Here is a 27866-nt window from a genome sequence, read left to right on the forward strand (position 1 = left end):
GACCGAAAAATGTTCAAGTGCAGTTAAAAATGCTCATTTCAAGCACTTAAAAAATGGCAAGTAAAGTGCTTAATCCTCGTATTTATTGCCACTATGTCAGTGCAGCTCTATCACAACATTGCAGAAATCACTGGTTTTGGTACAGAGAGCAGAAAGGAAGAATGTCTATTTGTCAACTCACAGAACTATGAACTGATTTGCACTAGTAGACTTTGATATAGAAAAAAAACCACTTAAGGCGTATTTACCATTAGTATTGAAGTCTGCTGGAACACACAAGCGGGATTCTCGACACAATCAAATTTGTTCTGGCTTTTACCTTTTGCTGGTTTGGACCCACTGAAGCATCTTAGCAGGTCTGAGCGCTGGCAGCAAAACAGCTACCTCTTCTTTTGGGGAAGGAATGTTGTTCTACAGGAGTCTACGGGGAGCTTCAGAGACAAAAACAGGCTGCCCCACACCTGCCTAATGCTGTAGTGCTAAGTGGATTTTAGCAATGCTGCTCCTCGCAGACACTGACAAAACGTGGCCGAGAGCAGATCTAGTATCTGCATCTTCTCCCCACAGACAGCCACCAGTGCTGCCTCCAGGATTCTTCCAGCTTCTGCTGTGATATTTCTCTAATTATGAAAATGAAGGATATTGTATTAGAAAAGAATACATTGCTTTGAATAGAGACAGGTAGAAAAATGCTGTTTTAAAAATTTACTTTACTCAACCCATTGTTCCCCTTTCCTAAGTATCTTTGCTGGTAGTACAGTCCTGTAAGGCCAACTTCCTATTTCTGCCCTCAAGCTCTCAGGTTTTTTCCAACCCTTAGCTGGTGATGTCAGCTATTGGTCTTGTCACGCTTTTAATGCCTTAACAGCTTTGGTCAGGTTGCTGTAAAATCCAGCTATGCTAGCTGGAAAGAAGGAATCCACCACCGTCTGGGGAAGATAGCCACCGAGATCAGTCTGAAAGAAACTGAGGAGCTGAGTCCTGTCTGGTTCCCTGCAAAGACAATGCAAGTGATTTTTATAGCCAGCAGTTTAAAAGCATTAAGAACTTTGCAATGACGCTTATATGTATTGTCTGATGATAGACATTTCTCAATACTTTTTTTAAAAAACAAACAACAGACATTAATTCAAAATTTCAATGAACGTGGCTATCTCCACAAGTCAAATTACAGTTAAACTAGGCCTTAATTAGGTAGATGATTCTGTTTATGAATTACGGCACTGTAATAATCAACCAGACACTCATTTACCAAAAATTAAGACCGTATTTGTACGTTCTGCTGAATCTCTGCTTAAGAGGTCAGCAAGAATCCTACTATGATGATGGTTCCTGTAACATTAAAAAATTCCCTCTAGGAAATGAAGAAAGACTAATTCATTGCACAGAGAGAATGAGAACAGAAAGGTCACAGTCATCACGATTATCAGTGAGAAGATGACAGAAACATGTTACTGCCAAGAGGCTACAGATCACATGTGGCCACATACACATAAACACACCACACAACAGATAAGAAGGGCTGTAGAACACATAACATTCACACAGATCGCTTCTTACCCTGGAAGAGGTATACAGAAACAGCCACAGGGATAATTAAAACCTCTCACAAAATTTGGCTGAGGAGGACACAGTGGGTGTTCCATGTTGGTGGCTAAAAGAAAAAGCATTCAAGGAAAGCATCATTTTCACAGAAGATGGGAAAGAATCCTTGGTACTCAAAGCACCAGCAGCTGAGAGGCAAACTCACTATAGGAAAATACATGTAAGAAGAACGGCAGTAAAACCTTTCCAATGTGGGGCCGTGCCATACAAGTGGTCAAAAATGACCCTTAAAAGGAACCAGCCTGGCCATGGAATGGAGAAATCAAAGAAGTGTTAAATTTAGAAGCAACTGTCACTGAGCTCTGAACTAAGCATCAAGACCCTGTGAGGGACTTTCACTGAACCCATGCTGTGCGAGGGCGTTGCTTTTCTCGAGAGGTCATTCAAGTTACTTCCAACAAATCCGTACCACAGAGGTATATGCCACTTGACTGCTGACAAGCTGCACTCTAGCAAGTACATAAATTCCCAGCAAGGCACCCTGAACAGAATGGGAAAACGGGACAGCTGAATAATGGGGAAATAAAAGGAATGACTTGTAGCAGGTAAGCAACAGGATGAAAGTGAAAAAACAAAGAAACAGCTTTCCACACAGTGGCAGCCCCTTCAAAATCAGCACTATTTGGTTTCATGAGAACACTTATTTCCACATACAGGAGCGGTACGTTTATTCAATGGCTTCACCAAAATCTAGAGGCATTGCAGAAAATGTTAAAACAGGATTTAGCCTAAAGGGGACTCCTTTTACAATTTCTGTAAATTCTTAAAAAACAACAAAAGCATGGACAACCCCCCCTCGCCCAAACTTATTCAACCCGAAAAGCACAGCAAGGGAAGAAATGACAGGCCAATCGCATAATCATTATCTGAACATTAACATGATATATACTCACATATACAGCGATGTAAAGAGACCACTAGTATTTTATCTCCTGACCAAGATCAGATCAACAACTACTAAAAAAACGTGTTAATTACATTTTATTTTAAATTTATTTATGGTAGCTGCTGGTTATCTCTTAACATAACGTGAACATGTTGCCAACACAAGTGTCTTACCAGCAGATAGCATTGTCCCATCTTCATATTGCTTTACTAGCACCACATCCACAAATTCTCTTGGTGAAATAATCCTCATGAAAGCTGAAGGGGTTGTGGTTCTGCATACAGAGACAGTCTGGAAATCACAAAACAGAGTTATGTGAGTTGATGCTTTCAAAAAATCCCTGAAATTTCTGGTACTCTTTCAAAAGTTACATGTTATAAACTGTATCACGGAGTTCTGTTACACCCTTTGTTGGACAGAATGCAAATCAGCATAGCCAAAAGGCACTACGGTATGTTGATGAAGGACAGTTTAATGGAGAAAAACAGAGTAATAATGTGTTACTTCCAGGTTGTTCAAGGACAGATACCACAAGGGATGCTGAAAATCAAATCTGGCACATCTATGCTCATAGAACAGTAAAAAAGCTTCTCCCTTCCAGGAAGGACCATATCGTACGAGTACAACTCAATACCCACATTTGTTATGCTGCAGAAACCTTAACGTTACCAACTTAACGCTGAGGGCTCTGTGGCGATAGGCTCCCCAAACCAGAGGTTTCTACCACACTGGTAAGTGCTGGCAAGTCTGATAAAGTGTATGAATTTCAAGTGGCAGGTTGCAGCATTACTAAAGCTGAAGTTTATGATTAATACTATAGGTCTGTGAGGTTCTCCCAAGGAAAAAAAATCTTCCCAGGACTTCCACAAACACCCCTGGGATAGCAGTGTTTGTACCCCAGCTGCTTCCAAGCACCTACATCCGCTTCAGATTTAGGGATGTAAATCCAATGCCCAATCTGACACACTTAAAAGTAAAAAAAAAAAAATAAATAATTGGAAGTGAGATTGTATAACGGCAGTACCAGAAACAACTGCTCGTACATGGCCCTTTTCATCTGTAACGCTCCAAGCGCAGCATCTCCATTTTAATGACAGAGACACTGAGGCAAAGCGCAGGGTCCCAAGGTCAGTCAGTCGGCTAAGGGCCAAGCATCGCCTGCTGCCGTGGTGAAAGATGGGGCCTGAATTAACAGCTGATGACATGGACACTTCACTGCTCAGCTAAGGCTGTGTATTCTATATGCCTCCTGTTCCCTCACAAATAGGCTCTTTAAAAAAATGATACTTTGCTTGATCTGCAGCAGTGCTAGAACCATTAATTTCATAAATTACGTATTTTTAAGTATGCAGTATTTAGGTAAGAACATATTAGTAGCTCCTTACAGAAAGATAAGCCATTGTTAAGAGAATATAAGCAATTCACACAAAAAAAGAAAGGGGAGGAAAAAAAAAAAAAAAAAAAAGATGTCCAATCCCAGTATTGTCAGACTGGTCCAGAGAGAGAGGCTGTACAACTTCCTCAGCCCTTTATACCTCCCTGCACATAACACAGGCTGTCTCACGAGGCACCGCAAGAGGAAGGTCTGTACAGAGCCCAGTGCTCCTGAGCGCAGCGCTGCATTAATCGCACCAGGACAGTTTCGCAGAACTTACATCGCTGATGGCTTCAACGACCTCGAAGTCCTTCACGTTTTGGTCCCACTTGGTCCTGAGCCCGCCGGCCACGGGCTTTATGCATTCCCAGACATCCTGGGGGCTGGCGGGCACGATCCCCTCTCCCCTGTACCTGCGGCGGGACGAAACCAAACCCAACCCCGCTGCTTGGCCCCGCCTGGTCCCCAGCGCCCCGCGGGGGGCGATCCCTCACCCCGGCAGGGCGGGAAAGGGCCGGGGGGCGCCGGCCGTACTCACGCGTTGCCCGCGAACTCCGCGGAGGGTCTCCACGAAACCGACACCTCGCTCTGCAGGGAGAGGAGGCTTCAGCCGCCGGGCCGGGCCAGGGCCCCCCCTCCTCCTCAGCCGCCCCCGCTCGCTCACCGTGCGCCGGCAGCCCCGCCAGCCGCCGGGGTCCCGCCGGTAGAGCTCCATCTTCTCAGCCGCCGCCTCGGCGCGTCCTGCGTAGTCCATGGCCGCGGAGGGCGGAGCCGCCGCGCCGCCGCCGCCTATGAAGGCACCGGGCCGCACCGCCCCCGTGGGCCGATGGCGGCGCCGCCCCCTCACCTGAGGGGCCGCGGCTTGGAGGAGGAGGAGGAGGAGGCGGCTTCTATGGCCTTGCCTCGCCTCGCCTCGTCTCGCCTCATGGTGGCAGGGTGGGGGTCGGCCATGCAGGCCAGCCCGGAGCCGCGGGTGGCGGTGGCCTGGCTGTCCCGGCAGCCTGCGGGCAGCTGCCTGAGGTGAAAAGAGCCGCCGGGCGACAGGCCGCTGCCGTGACACGTTACTCGGGTCGCCTCCAGCCTTCAAAGCGGGGAGCCATGGCGGAGGCCTTGCTGTTCTCTTACCTAAGATGGGGCCGCCTCACTCATGCACTTGCAGCCCAGTGTAATCCGAACAACACGAAAAAAAAGGCCAATGTTCAGCATCTAAAGAAGGTGTAAAATTGCAATGGCATGCAAAAAACTGGATAGAACTAAATTAGAAGTAATGAAGGAAGTTTTTTGAAGGCCACGAATAGAAAGTTTTCTGTAGTGAAGCCTATCAGGCTGGGCTGAGGAGTCTCACCAGAAAATTAATACCAGAAAAGTAAGATCTAGGATTTCATCTAGAAGTCTGGCATGCATTACTGCGATCAAATAACTCCATTGCCCATGCAGTACCCTCTGAAGAAACTCAGTGTTCTCTGTAATTAGCCTGTTGCTGATTTGTTTGAGCTACACACCGTAGTCACACTAGGCATGTCAAGATGTCATAAACTGCACTGTAAACAGCACCTCTATTTGTAGGAAGCTGATTACCTGCTGAATTTATTCAGTGGAAGCATCTTTAGCTGCGACTGTGTCAAAAAGAGCCTCATCTAACATAGTTATGTACTGGTTTAATTAAAGTGCCCCAAGTACATAGCTTTTGATTTTCCAGTAGGTAGGGGTTTTTGTTTTTTAACAGCATTAACACTAAGTAACAAATTGGAATAATTTTCCAAGTTTTGCAACAGATCAGTTGTGATATTGAAGCAAGGTACAGTTACAGTAAAACACAAGGCTAACTAGGCTTTTCCCACCTCAAATGGCAGCATACACTGGCGTTGCAAAGACTATGTCGTAGTTACTCCAATAGACCTCAAACAGCAGGTACAACAAATGCACGTACACCTGTTCAAAACACAGAAAGGTTGGGGCACTTCCTCAGACATTTGAGCATACCAGTTCATTAGGCTCAGACATATTTAGATCAACACTGTTTTTTGTTTTCTTTTTAGTGAGTTTTGTCCCAGGTTTCGGATACTTTTCCTTACTATGAATCACCTGGATATACTGGTCGTTGCTGCTGTTCTGCGGATCACTGCTGGATTCAATGGAAATGGAATCAGATTCTGTTAGAGATTGCTCCAGCTTTTGCTTTGATTTTGGTTTCACACGTGGCTCAGGATAGTTCAGGTGAACTTTCTTGTAAGCATATGGAGGCCTGTCCAGGTCTAGCTCAAAGCCATCATCCCAGGATTTGTAGTGCACTCTGGCCAGATCTTTGCTCGTAAGAATGTGGCCATCAGCACGTTCTCCAATGTAAAATCTTGGTGGTGGGCGAAGATCAGACAGTGAGTGAGGGCGATGGGATCTGTTCATGAATTCTCTCCTGAGTTCCTCTTCATCCTCTTCATCTTCACTGGGATGAGGGGAATACATCTGGTGTGGTGTTCGAACCACGTATCTTCTGACATTGCGTGGATACAACTCGATAACGTCTCCTGACTCGTCTTTTCTGAAGTGCCTTTGGAATCGGGAGGTAGAACGGAGTGATTTTTTGCGGGGCTCGTTTTCATTAACAACAAAGTACCTGGTAGCATATGGTCTACGACCCACAAAAACGGGAGCCCCTGCCCCAAGAGCATCCGGATTTACCTGCCGAATGCCTTTTCTGAAGAGAGGCTCAGAATGAACATCTCCAGTATGCTTTTTGAAAGTCACTGGTGTGTAGGGCTTTGTTTTACAGAGCTCGCCTGCACTCCCGTGCACAACGCTTGGGTACCTTTAAGATGGAAAAAACAGGAAGGAAATATTTAGAGTTACATTCTTCTATCAGTCTAATTCATACATATAAAAAATTATTGTTCTGGAAGTCAAACACTAGAGTGTAAGGGTGGAGATCATGAAATCTCCATTGTTGCAAATTTTTAGGACCAGTTTGAGAAACATAGTCTAGAAATTAGCAGTTACATTTGTTCTTCCCCAGGAAAAGGCAGGAGACAATTGACCTCTCAGGTTACGTTCCTGTTTTGTTTTCTTATAATTCTGGGAACCATTTAAAAATGCTCTTTATCTGATCACTTGAACAAAACCAGGTAGCTTAAGGCATTGGTCTTCTCTCTGAATCAACTGTCCAAAACTGGTTGTCCTACAGCCAAACCTGCACAGGCGTTCTGCACAGAGCTCCTTCACTCTTACTGTGTTTGTCTTGTTCATGGAAACAGTATCCTGCACAAACTATTGTAGTTACAAGCCTGAGGGGAAGCTTAGTATTTACCTTTGCTTGAGGTGTATGCAAACCGCAACCACATAACTTCAAAAGTTTTGTAATCCCATCTCAATTAAGGGAGAGTTAAGGAGGTGGTGTCACCAGTGCTCTGAATAGTACCCATGAATGAATATGCTTTTTAAAAACTCCTCAGCTGTTTTACTGTTCCAGACAGTCTGAATACTAAGCTATTTTGTGAATAAACACATGTATGTCGTGGAGCTGCTGGAAGAAATGCCATTTCAAAACCAAAGCAGTCTTGCCTGTTTGTGATATGATCGTTTCTTGGTTTCTGTACACTTGATGCTGAGGGAGCTGGCGTTAAGGAGGTAGGAGTTGTGGGAGTTGCGTTGACAGGTCTTGCAACATCAGTTGAGGGCACAGTTTGAGGCACAGACTGGGAAATGGTTTGTATTCTGGTGCCTTTGCTCACGGGAGATTCAAAGTTCAAAACGCTGCCATTCTTTCGGGGAGTTGAGGACCGAACAGAAGACTCCTGGCTGATAATATCACCTTCTTGCTCTGGTCTCTTGTCATTCCCATCCAGATTTTGGATTCTGGCTAGAAAAGAGAAATTATTACAAGAACTGTCCAGGCCTCTAAAATTTAGAACCTGCTGTGTAAATGCAGTGGCTCAAATTCACCCTTCAGTCAGGGGATCCAACAGAACCCCTCTGTGTTCAGAGAAGAGAAGCTGGTGTCATGGTGGGAGACAGGGTGACAAAGGGGTGGCTCAGCATCCTACGGTACATGGCAGATGCACTATTGAGGAACATACAAAAAACACTGGACATTGCACTGTAGGATTCCAAAATGGGCAACAAGCCAACGTCTCTTTTCAAGAGCCCTGTTTTAGTTCACAATGTACACCATTATTCATATTAAGGTGGCCAAATTCAGCAAACTGGCTCCAGGGGCTGTGATGGTCACAGCCAAAAGCTGAATTGGGTTTCTATAACAAAGGAAATCCAACTAGGACACATACCTCATTGCCCTTAATAGTCACTCCTGATCACTAAATTGTTATACATCAGGTATTTCACTATTTATGTGTCCGCCGGAGAGCTATAAGAGGGTCACAGTAGCATTAAGATCTAGCCATAAGGCTACTGAGTCATGTCTTCTCTTTGACTTGGCAAATTTTCACTTGTTCCTTTCACTGGAAGGAGGGTATCCTTTCTGTGGTTTCTCATCGCTAAAACCTGAGAAGTGGAAGATGCAGGTTCAAATTCCCTCAGGCACAGTAGACACTTAAGTCTGAAATTTTTTTCATTGCTGGTGAAATATTCAACCATCTCAGGTTAAAGAATAGGGGCTGTGCCCTTCCTCCTCTTCTGCCCACTAGCCTCTTGAGTTTTATGCAAGGTCTGACATGATTTGAATCAGAGATGCCTCCTAGGTTCTGCCCTGTTGGTGGTAAAAGCAGGAAAACACCCAGTCCAAAGATCCCAGCAGAATTTAGGTATAAACTACACACCTTGTTTTTCAGTGCTGCCAAGATTAAGTCAAGCTGAGCTCAAAAACCACCTAAAAGCAGGACGCTACAGGAAATACAGTTTTTTTAAAATGTAGTTGAACTTTCCTATGTGTATGAGAAATCAAAATGGTTTTGCATCTGAAGGCTTTGTTAATAGTGGCGTTTCTAAAGCTCACCAACTTACCTACTGCCATCTGAACCACCTTTTTCTTATCTTCCGTTCTTTCCTAAAATACATTCAGGAGAATGAAAAGCTGTAAATTATTCTTGATTAGAGAGTAAATCCACTGCTGTGTGAGGATGATAAATACAGGATTGGTTTTACATTGTGAAACACTGAAAGTGACTCTAGAGATTTAATTAGTCTAGTACTTTTCTGAAGACCCCCCAAACTGCATGTAAAAGGGCTTTGAACTGTACTTACTGTTTGGATCTTCATTCTCAGTTGATTGTTGGTGAATTTTAATGATCTCGCAATACTTTGTAGGTAATAGATTAACATGCTAGAAGTGAAAGAGATGATTATGAGTCACATCAAACATTCTTGACAGTCTTCTCTTTGAGGGCTTATAGGTCATCAAAATGATGTACAGGCTCAGTTGCTGCTTCGTAGCATTTCCTTTATACCGTGATAATGGATGACAGCCTTCTTTCAAGCAAACATACATGAAAGAAAGTGACACTGAAAGCAGATTTAACAGCAATTCTAATTGTGCCTGTGGGTTTTTTTTGCAAGTCTTTTCATTGTGCATATGACCCTGTGTGCATTTCTGGCTTTTTTGGGTTTAAATTCTGGACTTCCTCAAAATGAAAATTTTGATAAATATTTTCTCGTCTTTTCTTCCCAGTCCAAGGTTACAGAACAGAGACACCAGAATTACAGCTGAGTTTGCATACTCATACCAACATAAGTTTGTCGACTGACTGGAATAACCTTGTTTACACTGGGCACAGCCAGATCAGACCTGGCCTGACATAATGGATTACACTGGCTTTCAGATGAAGTAAAATTTTATAGCTGGACTTTATACCACAAACATTTACATATGTGCTTAGTCATCAGTTTGAAGCAGTCAATAAGCCTACTTCAATTTGTAAATATGTTCACATTTACGTGGCTGGGACCTTAGAGGAAAAAGTTACAATTAGGAAGTATTGCCTCGGTCTTTTTGATTTGTCTGAAAAGCCCACTGATGGGAAAAACTCTGCATTCATCAGTAGTTTACAGGAAAAAAAAAAATGATACAAAGGTACATGCAAGACAAATGATACCTCATAGAGCAAAGTGAATTTCAAACAGCTCAAAGTAAGTATTAATTCCCAGCTGTAAATAAGTATTTAGAAACTAGAGTAAGAAAGGACTTTCACTGGAAAGTCTGCAGCAAGTTATATTACATTAGCACTTCAGAGCAGGCCTGCATAATTGATTTATCTTGTCAGAAATCAGGATGACTGGGTAGCTGCTTTAAATGATAGACTGAGCCCTGTTCACAGTCATAAACTAAACTAATGACCATGAGGAAATGGAATATTAATTTCTGAGGAGCTCTTGAGAGGGAAGAAGGATCTTAAATCTTCCTGGAAGCAGCAGCACTGCAAGCCTTGACACAATATAGTGAACTTGCGCTAACACGGTATCCCAGAACAAGAAATTCCTTTTGAAAGTGAGATGACAGTCTTTTTAACATACTCTTACACTCTCATTCCCATCTGATCAATATACCATATATTCAGTAAGGTGGGATTTTTTCAGATATGCTTAATGAAATTACAATAATGCAGCATTTGTTCCTCAGTGTCAACATTTGACTCTCCAGAGATAAGCTCAGTATTAATATAATCAATTTAACCTGCCCGGGAAAAACTAAGTACTTACAATAAAAGTAGTAGTGCAGGAAGGACAACCACAGGACTGCTGATGTAGGTGATCACTGTGTTGAACCATGCGGGAAAATCATTTTTAATCGTTTCAGAAACAATATCATATATTTTTTCTTGTCCGCTACAAGAGGGGAAAAAAAAAGGAAGTAAAATAAAGTTGCCAGAAATCCTAGGTACCTCAGTTTGTTGAGCATTGCTGCATCGAGTGAACAAGGAGTTTCATCCAAAGCTACTTCAGAACAGTACAGTGAAAGGGGGGAAAAAAAAAAAAAAAAAAAAAAAGGTAACTTGTTGATTATTTGCTCTTTAACAATTTTTCCAAAGCACAAAAACATTGGCCAGGCTTGGAGGGTGCTTGAATTGGGACACAGGACAGTGATGTTTGCTGGATTGCTTGGTGACACATTACGTTGTGTAAACATAAAATAGCTGAACCATGTATATAAAGCAAAATGTCAAGCCTCACTTAGAACATTGACATATTCACCTAATTAAACTTAAACTGGAAAACATCAGCAGCAGAAAAAGATTGTCCTATATTTAAACTTTTTTTTTTTTTTTTTTAAGTAATTTGGGTATTATTGAACCTGATGAATTTGTTGTGAGAGGGTGAAATCAAATTTTGCAATTTTCATTAGTCTATTATGACTTACCTGAAAGGACCACAGCTTAAAGATGGCTTATATCGGGCAATAGCAAAAATTGTTGGTAACATGCACAAGAACAGCATGAACAGCAACATGGCCAAGTAGAAATTATTGGATCTGCAAGAAGGCGTAACATGTTTCAGATTATACTAATCAGAGAGAAAAACAGGCAACATGAAAGGTGCAAGTCTGTATCTACCCAACAAGTTCAAGATCTGCATTTCTGAAAGATCAAAATCATTCTGCTGTGATTGGAAAGTCTGAACAGAACCAGTTTAAACAGACTCTTAATGATGAAAATCCTATTTGCGCAACTTTTCCAGATGCCACCGTTGCAGCCAGAGAACTGTTTATAGCACCCTTCTGTAAAAACTGAGCCGACTGCCCAGTTGTGTTGGGGGAGAAACAGAACAGAGGCAGAAGTTGACTCATCTTCAAAACATGTTAGAAATAATTTCCCTTTTGAGTAAACAATTAAGATATTCATCGTGATAGAAGAAGAAAGGGGAATTCTGTTGTGTGATGCAACAGACAAGAGCAGGTCCTTTACAGCTTTCAAAGAAAGAAACACAGAGAACTTGCAGCAGTTAATACATGTAGGCTATTGTGCTCAAAGTTGTATGGAAATTAAGCATTTATGTTAGGACACATATATTGGTCTAGGAATATTCCATGACATGTTTTTCAGCTCTTGCATATCTTTAACTTCCCTGCTTTACAAACCCTCCAGTTTCAGTAACTATGTTTTTTTTCACAGACCTTTGCTGTCAGTATGACTGTGAAATTTGATTGTCAACTCTCAGAGCTAATATCTCCTGTCATTTTGTTCCTCTGCACAGAAGACATTTCCATTGTCTGCATTTGATTTATTCTTTGTCTTTTGACTAACCGAGATGCTCTGAAAACCTGCTGATGTGGTACATTACACGTCAGCACAGCCCAGCTCCTCAGGTACATGAGTCCGATCAACTTGAGAACGTTGAATGCTGGTAAACAAGGTGAAAAGAAAGCTCCCATCCTGGAAAAAATAATATTTTAGTGCTCAGTGTTGCCAGAAACAATTTTAATAGCAAAAGAATACGTGAAAAAACAGGTAAACAACAGCTTACTATCAACAGGTGATCTCTTATTATAATAAACTATAAAAGACTGCATTACTAATAGGTTTCATTGGAAATCATCCGATTGAGTTAGTAATCAGCCAACAAAGGACAAGAAAAATCACTTATGGACTACATACCAGATCATTCCTTGGTTGTAGACCAAATGCAATACGTTCTCTGCAATTTTGAATTCTCCATATTCTGGCTACAAGAAACACAGTATGGGATGAATACCTCTTTTTTTTTTTTTTTTTTTTTTTTCAGATCATTTGTTAGAAGCATTTGATGGAATCAGTTTGCAGACAGCACACAGCCTGAAACACCCAGACCAAATACGAGCTTTTGGCAGGCAGTGGGACACACTAAAACCTACTCTGCAGCAGGGGATTAAACTAATTCCTCTCTAGTTTACTTCACTTCTTAAGTTAAGGACAGAGAACAGTCCTCAGTCTTTCATGCCAACAGCATCTTGCTACCCAAATATTACTCAATATAATTTCCGTAAGGGGCTATATGCTTTTGGATATTGTTTCTTGAACCACTATCTACATTACGGATACACGTTACAGCTACAGAAAAGGGGATGCGGGGAGCAACCCCATGCCCTCACTCTCATCTTTGACTCTGGAACTGCTCCATGATCTCATTTTGGGAAAAACAGAGGTTTTTGCAGCATGGCCATGAGAGTAGGCTTGAGAAAAACATCCAATTTCAGCATTTACCTTGTGCCCCCAAATTTAATAGTGTTAAAAACAGTGTTAGCTGTGCCTTTATAGATGTGTGCCGCCAAGAAATTCTTTATCTGTTGAAAGGCCTTAAGGAAGTTCAATGCTAAAGGAAGGAGCCTGGCTATCTTCAGCATTTTAGTTTGATAAAATAAAGACCGTACTTACAAACTTGCTTTCTAGGTCCCAGCACCAGCAGTCACTTAAATATCGCACACACAGTCCACGGAAAAAATCAATTAGCAGGATGCTCGCGACTGTGAAAATCATGTCGATAATCGAAAGCTTTAGCATCTCCTGAAATACATATTGTTCACACATACTGAGTCATTCTGGAAACAAATGGGCTGCATATGGCTCTTTTGCATTTGTAATTGTATTTTGGCTTAAGCTTAGTATACTGATGAAATATGATTTGAATATCTAAATTATTTCCTTTTAAGCTTTTCCTGTTTGACTTTTCCCTCCCTGGCCTTTGTTCTAGCAAAGAGAACAAATATAATCAAGCTTCCAGTGTGCCTTCTATTGCTTGCAGCAATAAAACTGGTCATCAGAGCTTCAAGCTTTCTTTTTAATGACTGTTCCGAAAGTTTATCTAGATAAACTGAAATAAGTTGGGTTTTTTCCATTGTACCCAATCCTTTATTGTACTGACTGTGGTAGTACAGACTTGCTAAGGGCTTCACAATGAGAAAGGCTTATTAGTCATACAAAATCAAAACCAGTGGCAGTAGGATCATCAAGCTGTAAAAGAGACCTGTAAAGTGCTTAAAAATGAATGAAATTATCCTATGTTTAACTGGCCTTTAAAAACATACATTTAAATAGAAAAGATTCAGTTCCAAACATCTCTAGTCCGTTCTGGGGAGCAATCAATGAATCAATCAAAAAAACCCACAGATGCTGATTCTAAAAATGTCCTGTTGCCCATGCAATATGGAGAGGGGCGTACAAGAACAGAAATCGGCCTTTCAAACCCAGCAAGGGGCTTTTCCTCCAGATGATCAAACAAGACGTTCAATATCGCTCACTCTGGAACAAGGAGCTCAGCGAGCCAGAAGCGCTCTAGCATCCTTCTTAATCTAGTGGCCTAGACAGAAGCACGACACTGACAGAGACCGAAGTATATTGGATCAAATGATATATTTTGAATTTTGTGTGGTTAAAATTTCTCTCTGTATGTGTTGGTGCCACCACTAGTCACTCAAAGTAAAGGCCTTCACACGTAGGGAAATAAAAAGTGTCGTATTAAGCCTCCATATTTTCTGCAACCTGGTTGTGGGAACACGCATACGTGGCACTGCCACCCAACTGCCTCCGTGCTTATGGACTGACAGTGCTTTGGAACCTTTTGTTGTTGTCCTCTTGCTCTCTGAAGAAGTGAAGAACACTTGATTCTCTAATGATTTACCCAGGCGGAATGAATAGAGAATTCAGAGATAGTGTACAAATGACCAAGCGCACAATCTCATGCTTGGCTCGGGTCTGCATCCCTGTCTATCCCGGCAGCAGCCTGAATCTGCACAGGGTGCACATTACTCTCTAAGCATTTTTATAGTCATGTTTCTCTGTATGAGTTCAACAGGATGCATCCTATTAAAATAGGCTCTGTCTCATGCACCTGTAGAGATCTGCCTTTGCAGAGCTGAAGACAGAGACCGCAGCCTGGCAAAAGAACATTTGTACAACACTAAACACACTGTAGATACTGAACAAAGAACAACACCTGTATCTGTGGCCAAATCACTTTGCGTAGTCTTGATACTTTCTACATAATACGTAGCTAAATTCTGGAATTTATACAAAGAAAAGCTCTAAAATTGAACATAGCACAACATGATTTTAATTTTTTGTTAAACATGGATTAAGGATAAGTTTATGACATAATAAAACAATTACATACTTGACCAACATATGTCTCCCAGCACTGATCCTGTGGGTTCTGGGTGTTAAAGGAAACTGTGTTGTTAACCAGTGAGTTGGAGACTGTCAAGCCTTGAGTGCGAGACTCTTCCAATGTGACAACACCATTTCTCTTCATTTGTACATCAGGAATAGTTGTAGATAAATTGTCTTCTTTCGAAAGAGTTTTGGTTACTAAGAAGGCGGTAGAATTACTTGCATTGTTGTTAACGTCAGAGTCCTGAAATAATAAATGTCCCAAAAGCTACTTTTTCAGCTGTGCATATGTGCACGTCTGTACCTTCTGCAATACACACACAGAGGCATTTCTTCATGTCTTTTCAAGCAGCAGTTTGGTGACTGCCAAGTAACTGTCAATGTACAGAGTCAGATGGAACTTGTAAGGACAGTACTGAAAGCTGATTTATGGCAGCTGGAAATATTTGCCCTAAAGTGATGGCTTTTTTTTTTTTTTTTTTTAAATAGTTGAGCAATTCACAGAAATCTATTTATCGTGTTACATCAGCAACCAAGTGGATCCAGTTATCCTAGAAAACCTACAAGCGGTTGTAAATGAACATTACAAACTAAGCTTAACATTATAATCCTATCGAACTGTAATAGGTTTTAATCAATTTCAGAAAAATTTCATCTGACTTCTTATCTATCACAATAAATGGAATTGAATCTATAAAGTCTACTAGCTTTACACATCAGAAAATACCAAGTTAAACTTACAGTGATGCTCATACTGTCCACTTTATCCAGGAGAGCAATGATTAAACTGTAGAGGTTTCCCAGGTATAGAACAAGAACCCTGAAAACAAGAAGAATAAGATACAGGTTATTGCATTTTTATCCCAACAGCTTCTCACACGTTCTCTGCTTTGGCTGGACTAAAACATATGAGCAGAGCACATCTCTCCTCTTCCTCCCTTTCCTCCCACATAATTTCTGCACTGCATAAAGCCCATACCTGGCAAGCTGGAAGCGAAGAGTGGTCCTTGGATGATACATCTCCAGAGCTGCCACAAGTTCAAAAGCAGAGGGCGCGATCATTGTGATCAGGGACACAACTACGCTTACCTACAGGTCAGAAAGATGCAGCGTTTTTTGTAGCTTTGCATGAGGATCTTCTGTGGTACCTTTAACTGCTGATGCACATATAATGGTGATTGCTTTTCTTGGGGGAGATGCTTTAAGCTTTTTAGCTATTACTGACAGTAGCAATGTTATCTTTTATAACTATTATTTTAGCTTTTTAGGTATTACTGATATTGGTAATAACTTTAGGCGTGATCCAAAATTATAGATCTGGAATACCATGCAGGAATCTTTACTGCAGACATTCTAGCTTTAAAGTTACTACTTTATTAATTAAAATAAAAAATTAACATCAGAAATATGAAGCCAGCAACTTCCTCTGAAGTGGCAGATTAGCTTCTCCGTACCCATTAACTTCCTACTCTCAGTATCCATTCATTCATCCAAATGGAAATATTCACAGAACGTTCAGTATCCCCCAGCTGAGTGAACACTGGGCCAAGGGAGTAGAAAGGAATCAGCGCAATCAGTAGATTTGTAAGCGACAGGAGAGTTTATGCTTTGTCCTCACGCTTGTTTCTCCTTGCTCCTGGCCAATCTCTTGCAATTTCCACCTCAGTGCACCCTACTGCTACAGAGAGCCCCGAGACAATAATCCTGCTTCTGGCACAGAGGTGACAGAAAGACCGCGTACCTCATTTTTTTCCCAGAGAGTCAGTTCCTTTTTGGTGCGCTCTAACCTTTGGGATCGATCCACGACAAAGTAGATGATATAAATACTACCAGCCAGCGAGAGAAGCACAAGGATGTTTGCAATAATTCTTAAGCTTATAGTCACTGCCCTGGGGAAAAAAAAAAAAAAAAAAAAAAAGACACAGCCACTACAGGAGGTTGTCTTATGACACCAGGGGTCTTTTCTAACATGGTTTCAGAAGTACGAGACAAGCAGATTAGCACTGCTATCTGCATTGAAACAGTGCTTTGAAAAGTATCTCTGGTCTTATATACATACAAGTTTTTGCTTTTCTTCTTTTCCTGCTCTTCCAATATAGCTTCCTTGAAAGAAACACAGCATTATCATTTTAATAGTGTTCAGCAGACATAATGCACATATATTTCACAGAAGGTATCAAGTATACTAATAAAAAATTTCACATCCTGAAAGTGCAAATAGATAAATATATTTCTGTCCTGCATAGCTTTTTAGGAGTGATAAATGAGCTTAACTAACAAAGGAGATTTCTGAGAAACAAATACACAGTAATCAAATACTCGTGCATTTCGGTCATGCATGTTCAATGGGTACAACCAGCGGTTTACACTATTAGATCTTTTTGCAGGACGTGCCTATAGAATCCATGTGTTAGAAATGTAATACAGAACTGTCAAAAGTCATCTTCAGTCATCAAAATAACTAAATATCATAGCTTAATAATTTAGCCTTGACACAATTTGAAGTAATTTTGTTCAATGACTTAATAAGAGTACACCAAATTTGGGAAATAAATTACTGTATTTTTTCATTTGTTCTTAAATTCTAAATGGAAAACATCTGTATTTAAAGCTATTTTCTAATTTTGAGAGAGCTGTAAGATGCCCCTGTTATGGAGAGCTGAAATAAATAAGCGTTTTCACATTGTTAACATGAATTTGATTCTATTACTCAGTGAAATTGCATCACAAGCAAATTTGTTTCTAGTTATATAACTTCTTGTCACACATACAGTGACATTAAATGAAACTCTTCCAAAGAAGAACACAATGGCCTTGCTGGGACAGAGTGACAGTGTCAGCCAGTGTGATGTGACTGTAACACCACACAGAGATGCAACACCAGCACTCCCCATGGCAAACATCTGTAAACGAATACCAAAAAAGAAGAGGAAATGCAAGGGAATGGGAGGAAAGACTTATATATCTTACAGATTAACAAATAAATCAACTCTAAATAATTTGACAGTCAGTTGCTCACCCTAATGCTATTAACTATGGCAGCAGCTTTGCTCTCTGCAGCCTCGGGGTTTCCTATTAAATAGTCCCAAGCACAGAACAATCTCCAACAGAAAGTGTAATTTTCATCAGAGGCACTTGCCAAACTCATTCTTGAGTTCTTTGCCATTCTGTAAAAGAAAAATAACAAAAAACCAACTGTTGTTAATGCGTGAAGATGAATATGAAGGAAATCACTGATTTGGTTCATAGTTTTCAGGTGTCTATGCCTTTAGAACTACCAGAAGTTTGCAGCAGTTAGTGTCACTGCTGGCAGCTTTCTGAAGAAAATAAAACAGGGCGAGGTTCAGAGCATGAACCTCACTTCTGTTCTAGTGCCGAAATGACTCACTGTGGAAGGGCATTTTGATATTTACATTCTTTATAGCTGACAAACAAAGCAAATAAATCTCACTAGAGCTGTGGACTGAAACATATTTCAGTTTTATGATCTCCAGGTAGGATCCAGCTGGAAGATACTGTCACTATTACTGTGATGACAAGCTAGTTTGGCAAAACTGTGATAGTGCACGAGATCTGTTTGTTTTCTGTAGTGTTTGCACCCTCAAAATACATGTTACTGTCAAACAGAAACCTAGGGCCATTTTATAGATCTTGGGAAAAAGAAAGAAAACCCCAACCCGCTCATCTCGGATAGGCAAGATGGCAGAATATTGCAAAATGTAAGAAATGAAATGAAGATTAATAGCTTGTGAAAGGAAGGGCATCCAAAAGGACAACATTAAAAGGGGAACTGTAAGCAGCTAAGCAAAGAGTCGGTGAGCTGAGTCAGAAGGGGAAGAGCTAATCATATCCAGAAACTGCAGATGTGTAGGTCAGTGTCAAACTTATCAGTGACCCTTGGCACAAACCAGCAGGTAGAATAAAAATAAATGAAAAGGGAAGGTTCATCTTCAAAACTGAGGGTTATTACAGGCAGCGCTAAAAATGTCCCTGGACTGCACTGACATGGGTAAATAGGTATCCAGAAGGGAAGGGAAAGCAGGTCAGGAGATGATAGAGTGACCTTGCCCATCTCCAAGCATTGCACATTCCTGGATTTATGGTCAGTGCTCTCTCTGCTAAGTGACTCCTACTCCTGGTCCTTCAGCAGCAAAGAAATGAAGCTTACATTTGAACAGGATGCCACATACCGGCTGAAACAACGCATATGGCGTTACATCTAGGATGGATTTTTTATATTTGTATTTCAATAAGTGGCAATAATAAGGCTGAAAGCATTACACTTAAAATATAGATTTCAGTCATTTATGCCAGGAAAGAGGAAAACAGAAGGGGCTTCCATGAGTGTTGGACTTTACACTATTCCAACACAAAGCACACAGATCATCTTCTGTGCTGCCCTCCTTTTATAGGCTGGGAAACTGAAGGGAGCACAAAGATGAATGACAAGATAAAGAGCAAGCTAGAATTAAACTCAGTCTGCCTTCCTGATATTAGCAGACTTCAACAGGTTAATAGAACTATGCAGAAAAAATACAGAGGAAATGGGATAAATACACCATTAACAATTGCCTGCACACAGGCTTATGAACAGCAATAAATGGGAAGTCTTACTTTTTTAAGAGAATGATGAAGCTGTAAGCAAACACTGCCATTCCAACAAGGAAGTAGGCAAGAGGCAGCCGATATCCAGCTTTCCCAATCTTCCTGTCATGACCATAGTAGCCATAAAACAAAACAGAGTACTGGAGGTAGCCCTGCAAAGACCAGAGCCCGTAAGTAAGAGCGGTAACTAATGATTACAACAAAACAGCAACAGTCAAACAATAAAAGAGTGGTTTGAGTCTTGCCCCTAGTGACCAGATGGTGTCCAGGTCTTGAGCAGATGCAATGTGCTCCTTGGGGATGGTCTTGCTGACTGTGCTGCCGAATGGGGCTCCGGCCAGTAGCTGGGAAAGAGAGAGGAGGTCTCAGAAGGTGCGCGAGCCCCTCTGGCCTGGGGCTGCACAGCAGAACCCACCAAGAGCTGCCCACACGGATAATACCATCAGGATAGCAAGAATTGGGTCATTCCTTGTCCTAAACTAGAAGCTGTGTGAGAAAATCCTGCATTTATTTTCCACTAAACCAGAGGGGGATGTTTTGCTGTCTGTTGTCTGCCTATGGGGAAATTTAGTGCTCTGTTGGCATCTTCAAAATGGCTGAGAAATGAAGAGAGAGATCAACTGAAACCATTAACAAAATAGCTTTAAAAGTTATCTTTGTTTTAATTTAAGCATTTCTATATTAATTATGACATGCTGGATCTCAAAATGGTATTTCAAGATTAAATCTTTTCCTTAAAATGTAAAAAATGAAAGCAAATACCATTTTATTTGAGTTTACTTTTTATATGTTTTGGGGATACTTTTTTTTTAGTTTAGCCAATTAGAAGAAAAATCAGATATTCGCATCTTTTTTGATAATGCTATTAAAGCATGGGTTAGGTGAGACAAAGTAATATTTATGAATAATTTAACAAAGTTAACAAATAGCCTTACTTGCATGCAAGAGCTAAACAAAGTTATGGCTGTTCAGAGCTTCTAGAAAATGATTTCTAATGGACAATAATCCAGAGTCTGGAGGGGGACGTTATGTTTTTCTGCCTGTAAATGACACTAATAGGACTTGAGCGTACTCAACACCAAGTACAGCTTTTAGGATTTGGTTCTCCATTTTAGTAATCAGATACAAACGTATTCTGTAAAAGCATTAGTACCATGTTGACAAAATAGCATCTCTAACACTAATAGCAAAATTCTTTTATCCTTTGGCAGAAAAAAACCTCTTAATAGTGGAATTTATTTTAAATAATTCATTTTAGATTGTACATTTCAAATTGATGTATGCCTTCAAGTGTGACATTTGTTTAATTCAGAAAGGAAAGTGCAAGAGTAAGCACTTTTCTGTAAATATTAACAACACGTTCTTACCTCTGGTAAGACTACAAATGCTCCTGTCATTATGGTAAGTACAATATTGATTCCAAATAGCCATCTCAAGAAGATAAAGTAAGAGGCAACTCCAGACCCAAAATGACCTTAAACCACAGAAAATAGTTATCTGAGCTGCACAGTGTATAAAAGCTCATATCATTTATTCATGAAGCATTATTTGAATAATAAAACAAAAGAAAAACCTTTCTTATTCACGCAGGGCATACAGCAAAGGAGAGCAAATGTTAACGTGTCAATGAAGAAATTGCAATTCCAACACAAAGTCTGCTGGGGAAGTCTCCCAATTACCAGCAGCAATTACCCAAGAAGCTGCTGTGCTGGGTGACATCATGCATCCATTTTCCTTTAGCACTGAAGCAGAGAGGTGTGACCTGATGCTGATGTCACATTAGGGGCTGCTTTAATTCAATTCAAAGGCTCAAGGGCTGGTGACTCAGGTTACAACCACACTTAACCCTGGGCAGATCCGGGGGTGTTGGCCCGAGGATGCTGCCCCACGGACTGTGACAAACAATCACCAAATCTTGCCGCGTTTTCAGAACCACAGCGGGACAAATTTGACTTTTAAAAAGTTACCCCCCACTAAGACCATAAATAAGAACTGTGCAGGGTGTAAGGCACCAGGAAAAGAAGAAAAATCAAAGTTTTACTAAAAATGTCACTGCTGAAAGTTTGTGTTTAACACTCTCCAAATATTATTTATTTAATTCAGTAAATTCAAAAATAAACCCTACACTCAGCATTTTAGTAGGTGCTTTATTTTTCAATACCATTAAATCATTATACTTACTCTCGATTTTCTTTATTCTCATTTCCCAAGGAATAAAGACTACCACAAAATTGTATGCAAGTCGAATAAACTTCCTCCAAAGCTGAGAAAAAAAAAGCAGAGAAATGAGAAATATGACATGCAAAAAAAATGAGAAATATGAAAAAAAAATTAAATAGAAATTCAGAGTATTTTGTTCATATCTCTCTCATCTTGTACCACAAGAAATATTACAAACAGCAATTACTAAAGTCTTAGAGCATGTCTGTGAGTAAGGTGGGTAAAGCAAACAGTGGTGGGTTTTATAAACATGCGAATCATGGGGGCTACAGGAGTCCCTGACTGCTTACCAGCCAAATGCCAACAAAGATGAGACAGAGTGCCCCTTATACACCTCTGAGAGAACAGTCAGGAGCCACCAATCCACATCTTTTACACGTAAAGATTGTGAGGAACCAACAGGAGGTGTCCAACGGGCACCACCATTCCCTGTCCCCTCCTCCACGGCTGGGGTCTGCGGAGGGGAGGAACTGCAGAGCAGGGCCAGGCAGCAGCTCTGGGCAGCAGCAGTTCATCCAAACTGGGTATTGCCAGAATGATTAGCCTCTGCGTAATTTATGAGGGAATCCCACTGCGCTACACATAATCAATTTGATTTCTAAGACAAACAAATGAGCAGACAACTAACTTCAAGTTTAAGAGAAGCATAATGCCGGGTTTTTTTAGAGGAGAAATAAGCTTTTGTATTCAACAGCAGCAAATTCAACTTCTGTATTCTCAGCTCTGTGTATTACAGCTGACACCCGCAGAAAACCTGTGGTTATATTTTGTAGAGTCGTTGTTTATTCTCCATTTTTCACATGGTCAGAGGAAAGCATCTTCCTGCACAGTGGGGTGTGCGTACACACGTGGGAGAAGAAACAAAATCTGCATGTGCAAAACTAAGTGCAGTTTTTGATTTGTTGAGTTAGAGCTACAATTTTACAGAATCATTGGAAAAATAATATTTGCGTATCAGGCATTATAAAGTATTTCTAGTACAGCTAGTTGTTAAAAAAGCCCTATATTTTAGTCAGCAGCAGTGTCAATATTATATCATGAAATCTAATCTTAAACCAAAGAGAGGTAAATAACATTTTAGTGATATATCATCAATATATCATCAATCTCTTTGGCCAAAGTTAATTAAATTTTATGGCGGTATGAGTATTTTATTGCATGAATGGGAAGTATTTTAGTTAAACAAAGAAACTGTAGGTACTGTGAATTGCATGACAATTGCTAGGATCACAACTTTCATTTGAAAACAGGGTTCACAAGGCTGGAAAAGGAATAAAGCAGCTTGTGCCAGTTCTACTGCAGATTTATAAAATATACAGAGGTGACCATGTGGGAGTAGTATTTGTTAAAATTATACTTAGATAGCTATCACCTCTTCTGCCTACTGCATACCTGAACAGATGATTTGTACTCTTAGAATCCAGAGTATGGGTATCCGGCATTAATTGCAAATGTACAAAATATATTTAAAAAATATAAAATAATTGAACTGAAAAGGAAAAATTATTTCAGTGTCAAAACAGTAAAAGATATTTTAACTTCGATTTTCATAAATAATAGCATGAATGTATTGTCCAATTATGAACAGCTTGTATTTTGCCAATTTATAAAACTTATTTAAAAACGTATATAATTAGAGCTGTATTTTGTTCTTAGCACATGTTCAGCTATTAAGTTCTTAATTTTGATGATGTAGTACTTGTTTTGCTGTGCAACAGTTTTTGTCTCCTTGGTCACCATGCTGTTTTCTAAGGAAATATGGGAAAACAAAGCTCTTCCACTTAAAATAAAAAGTAGCTCATTCTGTTGCATTTGCTAAATTTAGCCCTGATGTATGTAAAGGCTATATTCCTTAATTTGTGCTTGGAAAAAAGAATGGAGTTCCCCTACACGTACTGAGTGGTGCTAATTAACTGCTGAATTTTATCCCTGTACTGAACATCTTCAAGCAAATATACACAATAGATGCAAATAGATTAGATACAAACTTTTTTTCATTGCAAACTCTAAGATGAAAGCCTCTGGGTTTTTTTATAGGAAGGGGAATATGAACAAGTAATGAGCCCAATCTCTGATTTACTGCCATGTACTGCAGACCCTTGGCAATTCTGTAGGAAACATCCTAGATCCACTCAAGTCAAAGGCAAAACCCAGTACTTATTTTAACAGCACTTGTTACTTCCACTGCATTTGCCACCCACGCAAAGGCAGAGCAAGGAAAAATTACTCTTTCCTAACCTTTGCTGTGGGCCAGCATAACAGAACAACAGACACATGCGCAGCCTTTTACTTGCGTATGTGAATAAAATGCATGATGTTCTGTTTTACTGCTACAACCCTGCCTTTTTGAATTAAGATAAGTTACTCATTAAAAGTCTACTGATTATGACGACAAAAATATTCTTGACTTTGATGGCTTAGATGACTAAAGGTCTCTTCTCTGTTGCTTGCACGTTAAGGACAATTTCCTACATGTTATTAATTTTCAGAAACTAGGGTCAGAGTCTGTTTTCAGTGGTGTAAATAGATTTGCTAAAATTAGATTCAAAATCTTTGAGTATTATGCAAGCAAAAACCTTCTTTAACAATGCATTTACCATAAGCTATTGTAGTATAGTCTTCCAAACTAAAAGCCAGACACATTTTTCATACTAAACTATTGAACTGTGGCCCCAGGCTCTGGTGAAATAGCTCTTTGGAGAATACTGGCATCGAGTTGTTGGTATCCCATTCCCATCACCCCCTCTATCAGGCATCAATATTTGTAGATTATTTGAGAAGGAAGCTTATACTGCATTAATAGAAGGACATCCATCCCTCAACACATCAAATTAGTCTGCAAAAATGTAATTACTAAATTCACAATAGGAAAAAAAAAAAAGGCAAGCAGCTTTTTCCTCCCTCTACAGAGCTCTTGAATCGGAGATCAGGACTGCACACAGCAAACATATGCTTCTGTGAATGAAAACTGCAGATAACTATTGGTATAGAAAAGACCTGTAATTTAACAAAAAGCAGCCATACCTCTGCGCCAGCAGCTTGGTAACCTCTTGTTCTAGTGAGCCTCCCTTCGTACTTCAGCACGATCTCCTTCGCCTGCCTGCGGAAGAAGGTAGAAGTTCAGTCTACACCGATCCAGTTACTCAGAGCCCCTTATCCTGCACCAGCAGTGACCAGCAAAGCTGTCAAATGCTCTGAGATACAGCTGTGGATGGCCTCACCATAAGATACTTATCCATGCAAAGCTTTTTTCTTTTCCTATTGAGGTTTTTACTCACTCTTCAAAACCACTGAGAATTTTGTCTGAGAAACCTCGGCAAAATTTTGACAGCAGGGAGAGTTTTCTATTTCTCCAATTTTTTTCTCTGTCTGTTTGACTCAAAGTCTTTCTTTAAAATGGTGCCACCCAAATGAGTTAAGAAAAAAGATCCCCGTTACAATCTGGTTAATCTCATGTGGATACTAACACCTATTCTGCAAACACAGTGTAGCGCTCTTGTAAGATGCAGAGGTGCGTATTCATCTGCTCATACACAGTCTTTGACCTCAGCAGAAGGTGGATGGGGACCACCAAAATCTCATCAACAGGAGCAGGAAAGCAGCAACTCAGACTCTGCCTAAGAGAGAAAAATCTGTCTTTGCTTCCAAGATTACACAAGGGCTCTGCCGCTGGTGGGGATTCCTCGTGACTAAAATGCCATCCTAGCATCACACTGGGTTTTAGGAGAAAAATGCCAGATGAAAAGCAAAAGTAAAGCAAGCCCCAGACAGATCATGCTGTGAATGACCTGACACAGCTTAGACAGTGGCACAAGGAGTTAGGAACCCACTCTTTCATTGTAAGTTTGGAATTATTAATATAATAATTGCAATCTCTTAAGCTGTGAAACTGAATGTACCTTCATACAAGCATTCAGCATTTACTGCCCTTTACAACATATTACCTGAAGATTAAGACCAACTTCTCTTCTCAAACCAGGCAATCGTAACATGCAATTACCGTGAAAATGGCAGACTGTTTTTCCTTTTTGGGACAGAGTGAAACAATTTAGCTTAAAAATGTATTACTGAGCATTACTGACAGCCTTTCAGTGAACCACTGATTAGCTGACACAGCTTTAATAGGTAGTAGCCAAAGCGTGATTTCTTGCTCTCTCTTCTGTACAGTGGCTGTCTGAAGAGGGCCACAGGCACACACAGGAGACCACCTCCAGACTTCCCACCCCGCGGCTGCTGCCTTCAGCCAGCCCTCAGATCTTGTCACGGCACCCTCATGGCATGCTTTTCTTGCAGGGCAATCCCTTCCAGCTTACACTGAAAAGCTTCCGAGGCTGGAAGCACTGTCACAGTCAGTGACCCTAACAGCTTTCGTGCCGGCACCGTTACCTGAGTGCCCTCAGCTTCTGCCTCATCGGCCACGGCCGGCAGCGGATGTTGGACATAATCTCCTTCTGGTACTGGATGTTCTGAAAGATCTGCTCTGGGTCATGGCTCTCAGCCTTTTCTTCACCGATATCATCGTCCGAGTTGCTGGCAGCCCAGCACACACCCCATGAGAGGAAAAACAAGACAAATTATTCCCATTCAGATCCCCAGCAAACTGTTGATTTGTACAGGATCCAACCCATTCGAGCAATATAACAGCAGTGAGCTGGGGAACTCACAAAACCTTATTGTTTTAAAGTTGATGAATAATTTGGATGATTTCCCCATCTCCAGGATTTGCCTCTCTTCCTGCCCACTGCTTGCTGCTCAGCCATAAATTATCCCCGTTCCCCACCAGGAATCCCAGTCTTTCCGAGCATTTCCAGCCATGCAGCTTGTACATCATGCTAGCAAGACACTCTGTATATTTTTCTGGAACAAAGTGCTGTCTAAACATTTCCAGCAAGAGCACTTCACATTCATTTATTCACTGTGTGGTGTTGGCCTTTTTATTTTGATTGTAATAGTGATAAAATATTTCCTTGTTAGAATGGGGGGAACAGATGCTTAGAACACGGTCACCCTTCGTTCCTGTTCCCTGCTGAGGGGGATGAAAGCGTGGGACCTCGCAACACCAGGAATCACTTGTCCCTGTAAAAAGATTCACGTGCTTTGATGCAGATTTCTATTAATGATTATTAAATTATCTTTTCCGACGCTGTCGCCACCTTTGCTAACCTACAGCTCTCTCAGTTCTCTCTTTGAAACAGGGTATTGTATATGAAACAGCAGCAATATTCGTTCTTGCGAAGGCTCATGTCTAAAAACCTGTGGTGTCTGTTTCCCCTGAATGAAATGATGAGATCTGAAGTACCGCAACAACCATCAGCTAGGAAGCGTTCTAACTGCATTGCTATTACTGGTTGGGAAAGTTCCCTGCAATTTTGCTGAAAAAGAAACAACGTTTAATCACTTAGAACTAAACCATAACCTAACCTGTGCCTTGTAAGAACATTCAAAGGACATACTTCATCAGACCACTGATCCATTGATCCACAGCCCTGTCCCTTTGGTCAGAGGTGACATTCAAGGGAAATGTACAATACACAGGAAAAGTATAGAGAGATTTCTTACCTTGCTGTACTCTGAACTCATTGGAGTTACACTGCTTTATGTATAGTGTTTATGTTGCAGTATGAAACATGACTTTTGTGAAATTAAAAAAAAAAAAGAGGTTTAGAGTATATCTAAAATAGAAGAGTGATTTTTCTCATGCTCCTTTTCATATTACTAGACTGTAAGCAAAAAGGCAAGATCCCACTTCTGTGCTAGATAAGGCAGATTTACAGTTCAGGAGAGAGGAGGGTCTCTTACCTGTGGGGTGGCTCCTGGTAGGTGTAGATGCCCGCCTGCCGCTTCACCGTTCGATACTTTTTGCAGGACTTGGCAGTTTTTGCCGCAGCGGAGCCCGTTGCTGCTGCCATGGTGGCAGCTGCCACCCACACCAGGTGAAACTCTGCCGCGCTAGAAGGAAGCCTTCAGCTCTCCAGTCAGATGTCTCGTAAGCAGCCAAATGTTATTAAGGCGAGAGCTGCGAGAGAGAAAGTCTGCGAGCCCAGCCGAGCAGAGGATTGCTGCTCCAGCCGTGGAGAGGACCTCTCCTGGCAGTGCCTGCATCCCTTAAAGCGGCAGCGCACAGCAGACCCTGCCAGGGTGCTTCTAAGTG

General features: G+C 40.9%; 2 protein-coding genes across 2 annotated transcripts; both read right to left on the reverse strand.

Annotated features, from left to right (window-relative positions):
• Window positions 1-845: 845 nt before the first annotated feature.
• On the reverse strand, window positions 846-4620 carry STARD5 (StAR related lipid transfer domain containing 5). Its single transcript, XM_074156346.1, has 6 exons — window positions 4531-4620; window positions 4405-4454; window positions 4147-4279; window positions 2665-2782; window positions 1561-1654; window positions 846-993 (listed from the first exon to the last, which is right to left on the reverse strand). Exons 1-6 carry the CDS (start codon window positions 4618-4620, stop codon window positions 846-848), a joined length of 633 nt encoding a protein of 210 aa, XP_074012447.1.
• A 1211-nt stretch (window positions 4621-5831) lies between these two features.
• Window positions 5832-27624, reverse strand: TMC3 (transmembrane channel like 3). The gene is made up of 22 exons (XM_074156174.1): window positions 27515-27624; window positions 26102-26245; window positions 24740-24815; window positions 21677-21758; window positions 20863-20969; window positions 19741-19839; window positions 19505-19647; window positions 17910-18057; window positions 16950-16993; window positions 16632-16779; window positions 15870-15979; window positions 15632-15710; window positions 14895-15134; window positions 13160-13288; window positions 12404-12471; window positions 12053-12181; window positions 11170-11280; window positions 10512-10637; window positions 9060-9138; window positions 8820-8862; window positions 7422-7719; window positions 5832-6672 (listed from the first exon to the last, which is right to left on the reverse strand). The coding sequence occupies exons 1-22, from the start codon at window positions 27622-27624 to the stop codon at window positions 5832-5834; spliced, it is 3354 nt and encodes a 1117-aa protein (XP_074012275.1).
• Window positions 27625-27866: the final 242 nt, after the last annotated feature.

This window comes from Numenius arquata, chromosome 11 (genome assembly GCF_964106895.1).
Source record: "Numenius arquata chromosome 11, bNumArq3.hap1.1, whole genome shotgun sequence".
Taxonomy (NCBI): Eukaryota; Metazoa; Chordata; class Aves; order Charadriiformes; family Scolopacidae; genus Numenius; species Numenius arquata.

Coding starts and splice junctions, on each gene's coding strand:
- STARD5 (XM_074156346.1), bottom strand. CDS start 4,620: ATGGACTACGCAGGACGCGCCGAGGCGGCGGCTGAGAAGATGGAGCTC. Junction 2,783..4,146: donor TCGTTGAAGCCATCAGCGAT/GTAAGTTCTGCG, acceptor TGTGATTTCCAG/ACTGTCTCTGTATGCAGAAC. Junction 994..1,560: donor TTCTGTATACCTCTTCCAGG/GTAAGAAGCGAT, acceptor TTGTCTTTGCAG/GGAACCAGACAGGACTCAGC.
- TMC3 (XM_074156174.1), bottom strand. CDS start 27,624: ATGGCAGCAGCAACGGGCTCCGCTGCGGCAAAAACTGCCAAGTCCTGC. Junction 24,816..26,101: donor CAGAAGCTGAGGGCACTCAG/GTAACGGTGCCG, acceptor CTTCTTCCGCAG/GCAGGCGAAGGAGATCGTGC. Junction 12,472..13,159: donor GGGACCTAGAAAGCAAGTTT/GTAAGTACGGTC, acceptor TGTTTCTTGTAG/CCAGAATATGGAGAATTCAA.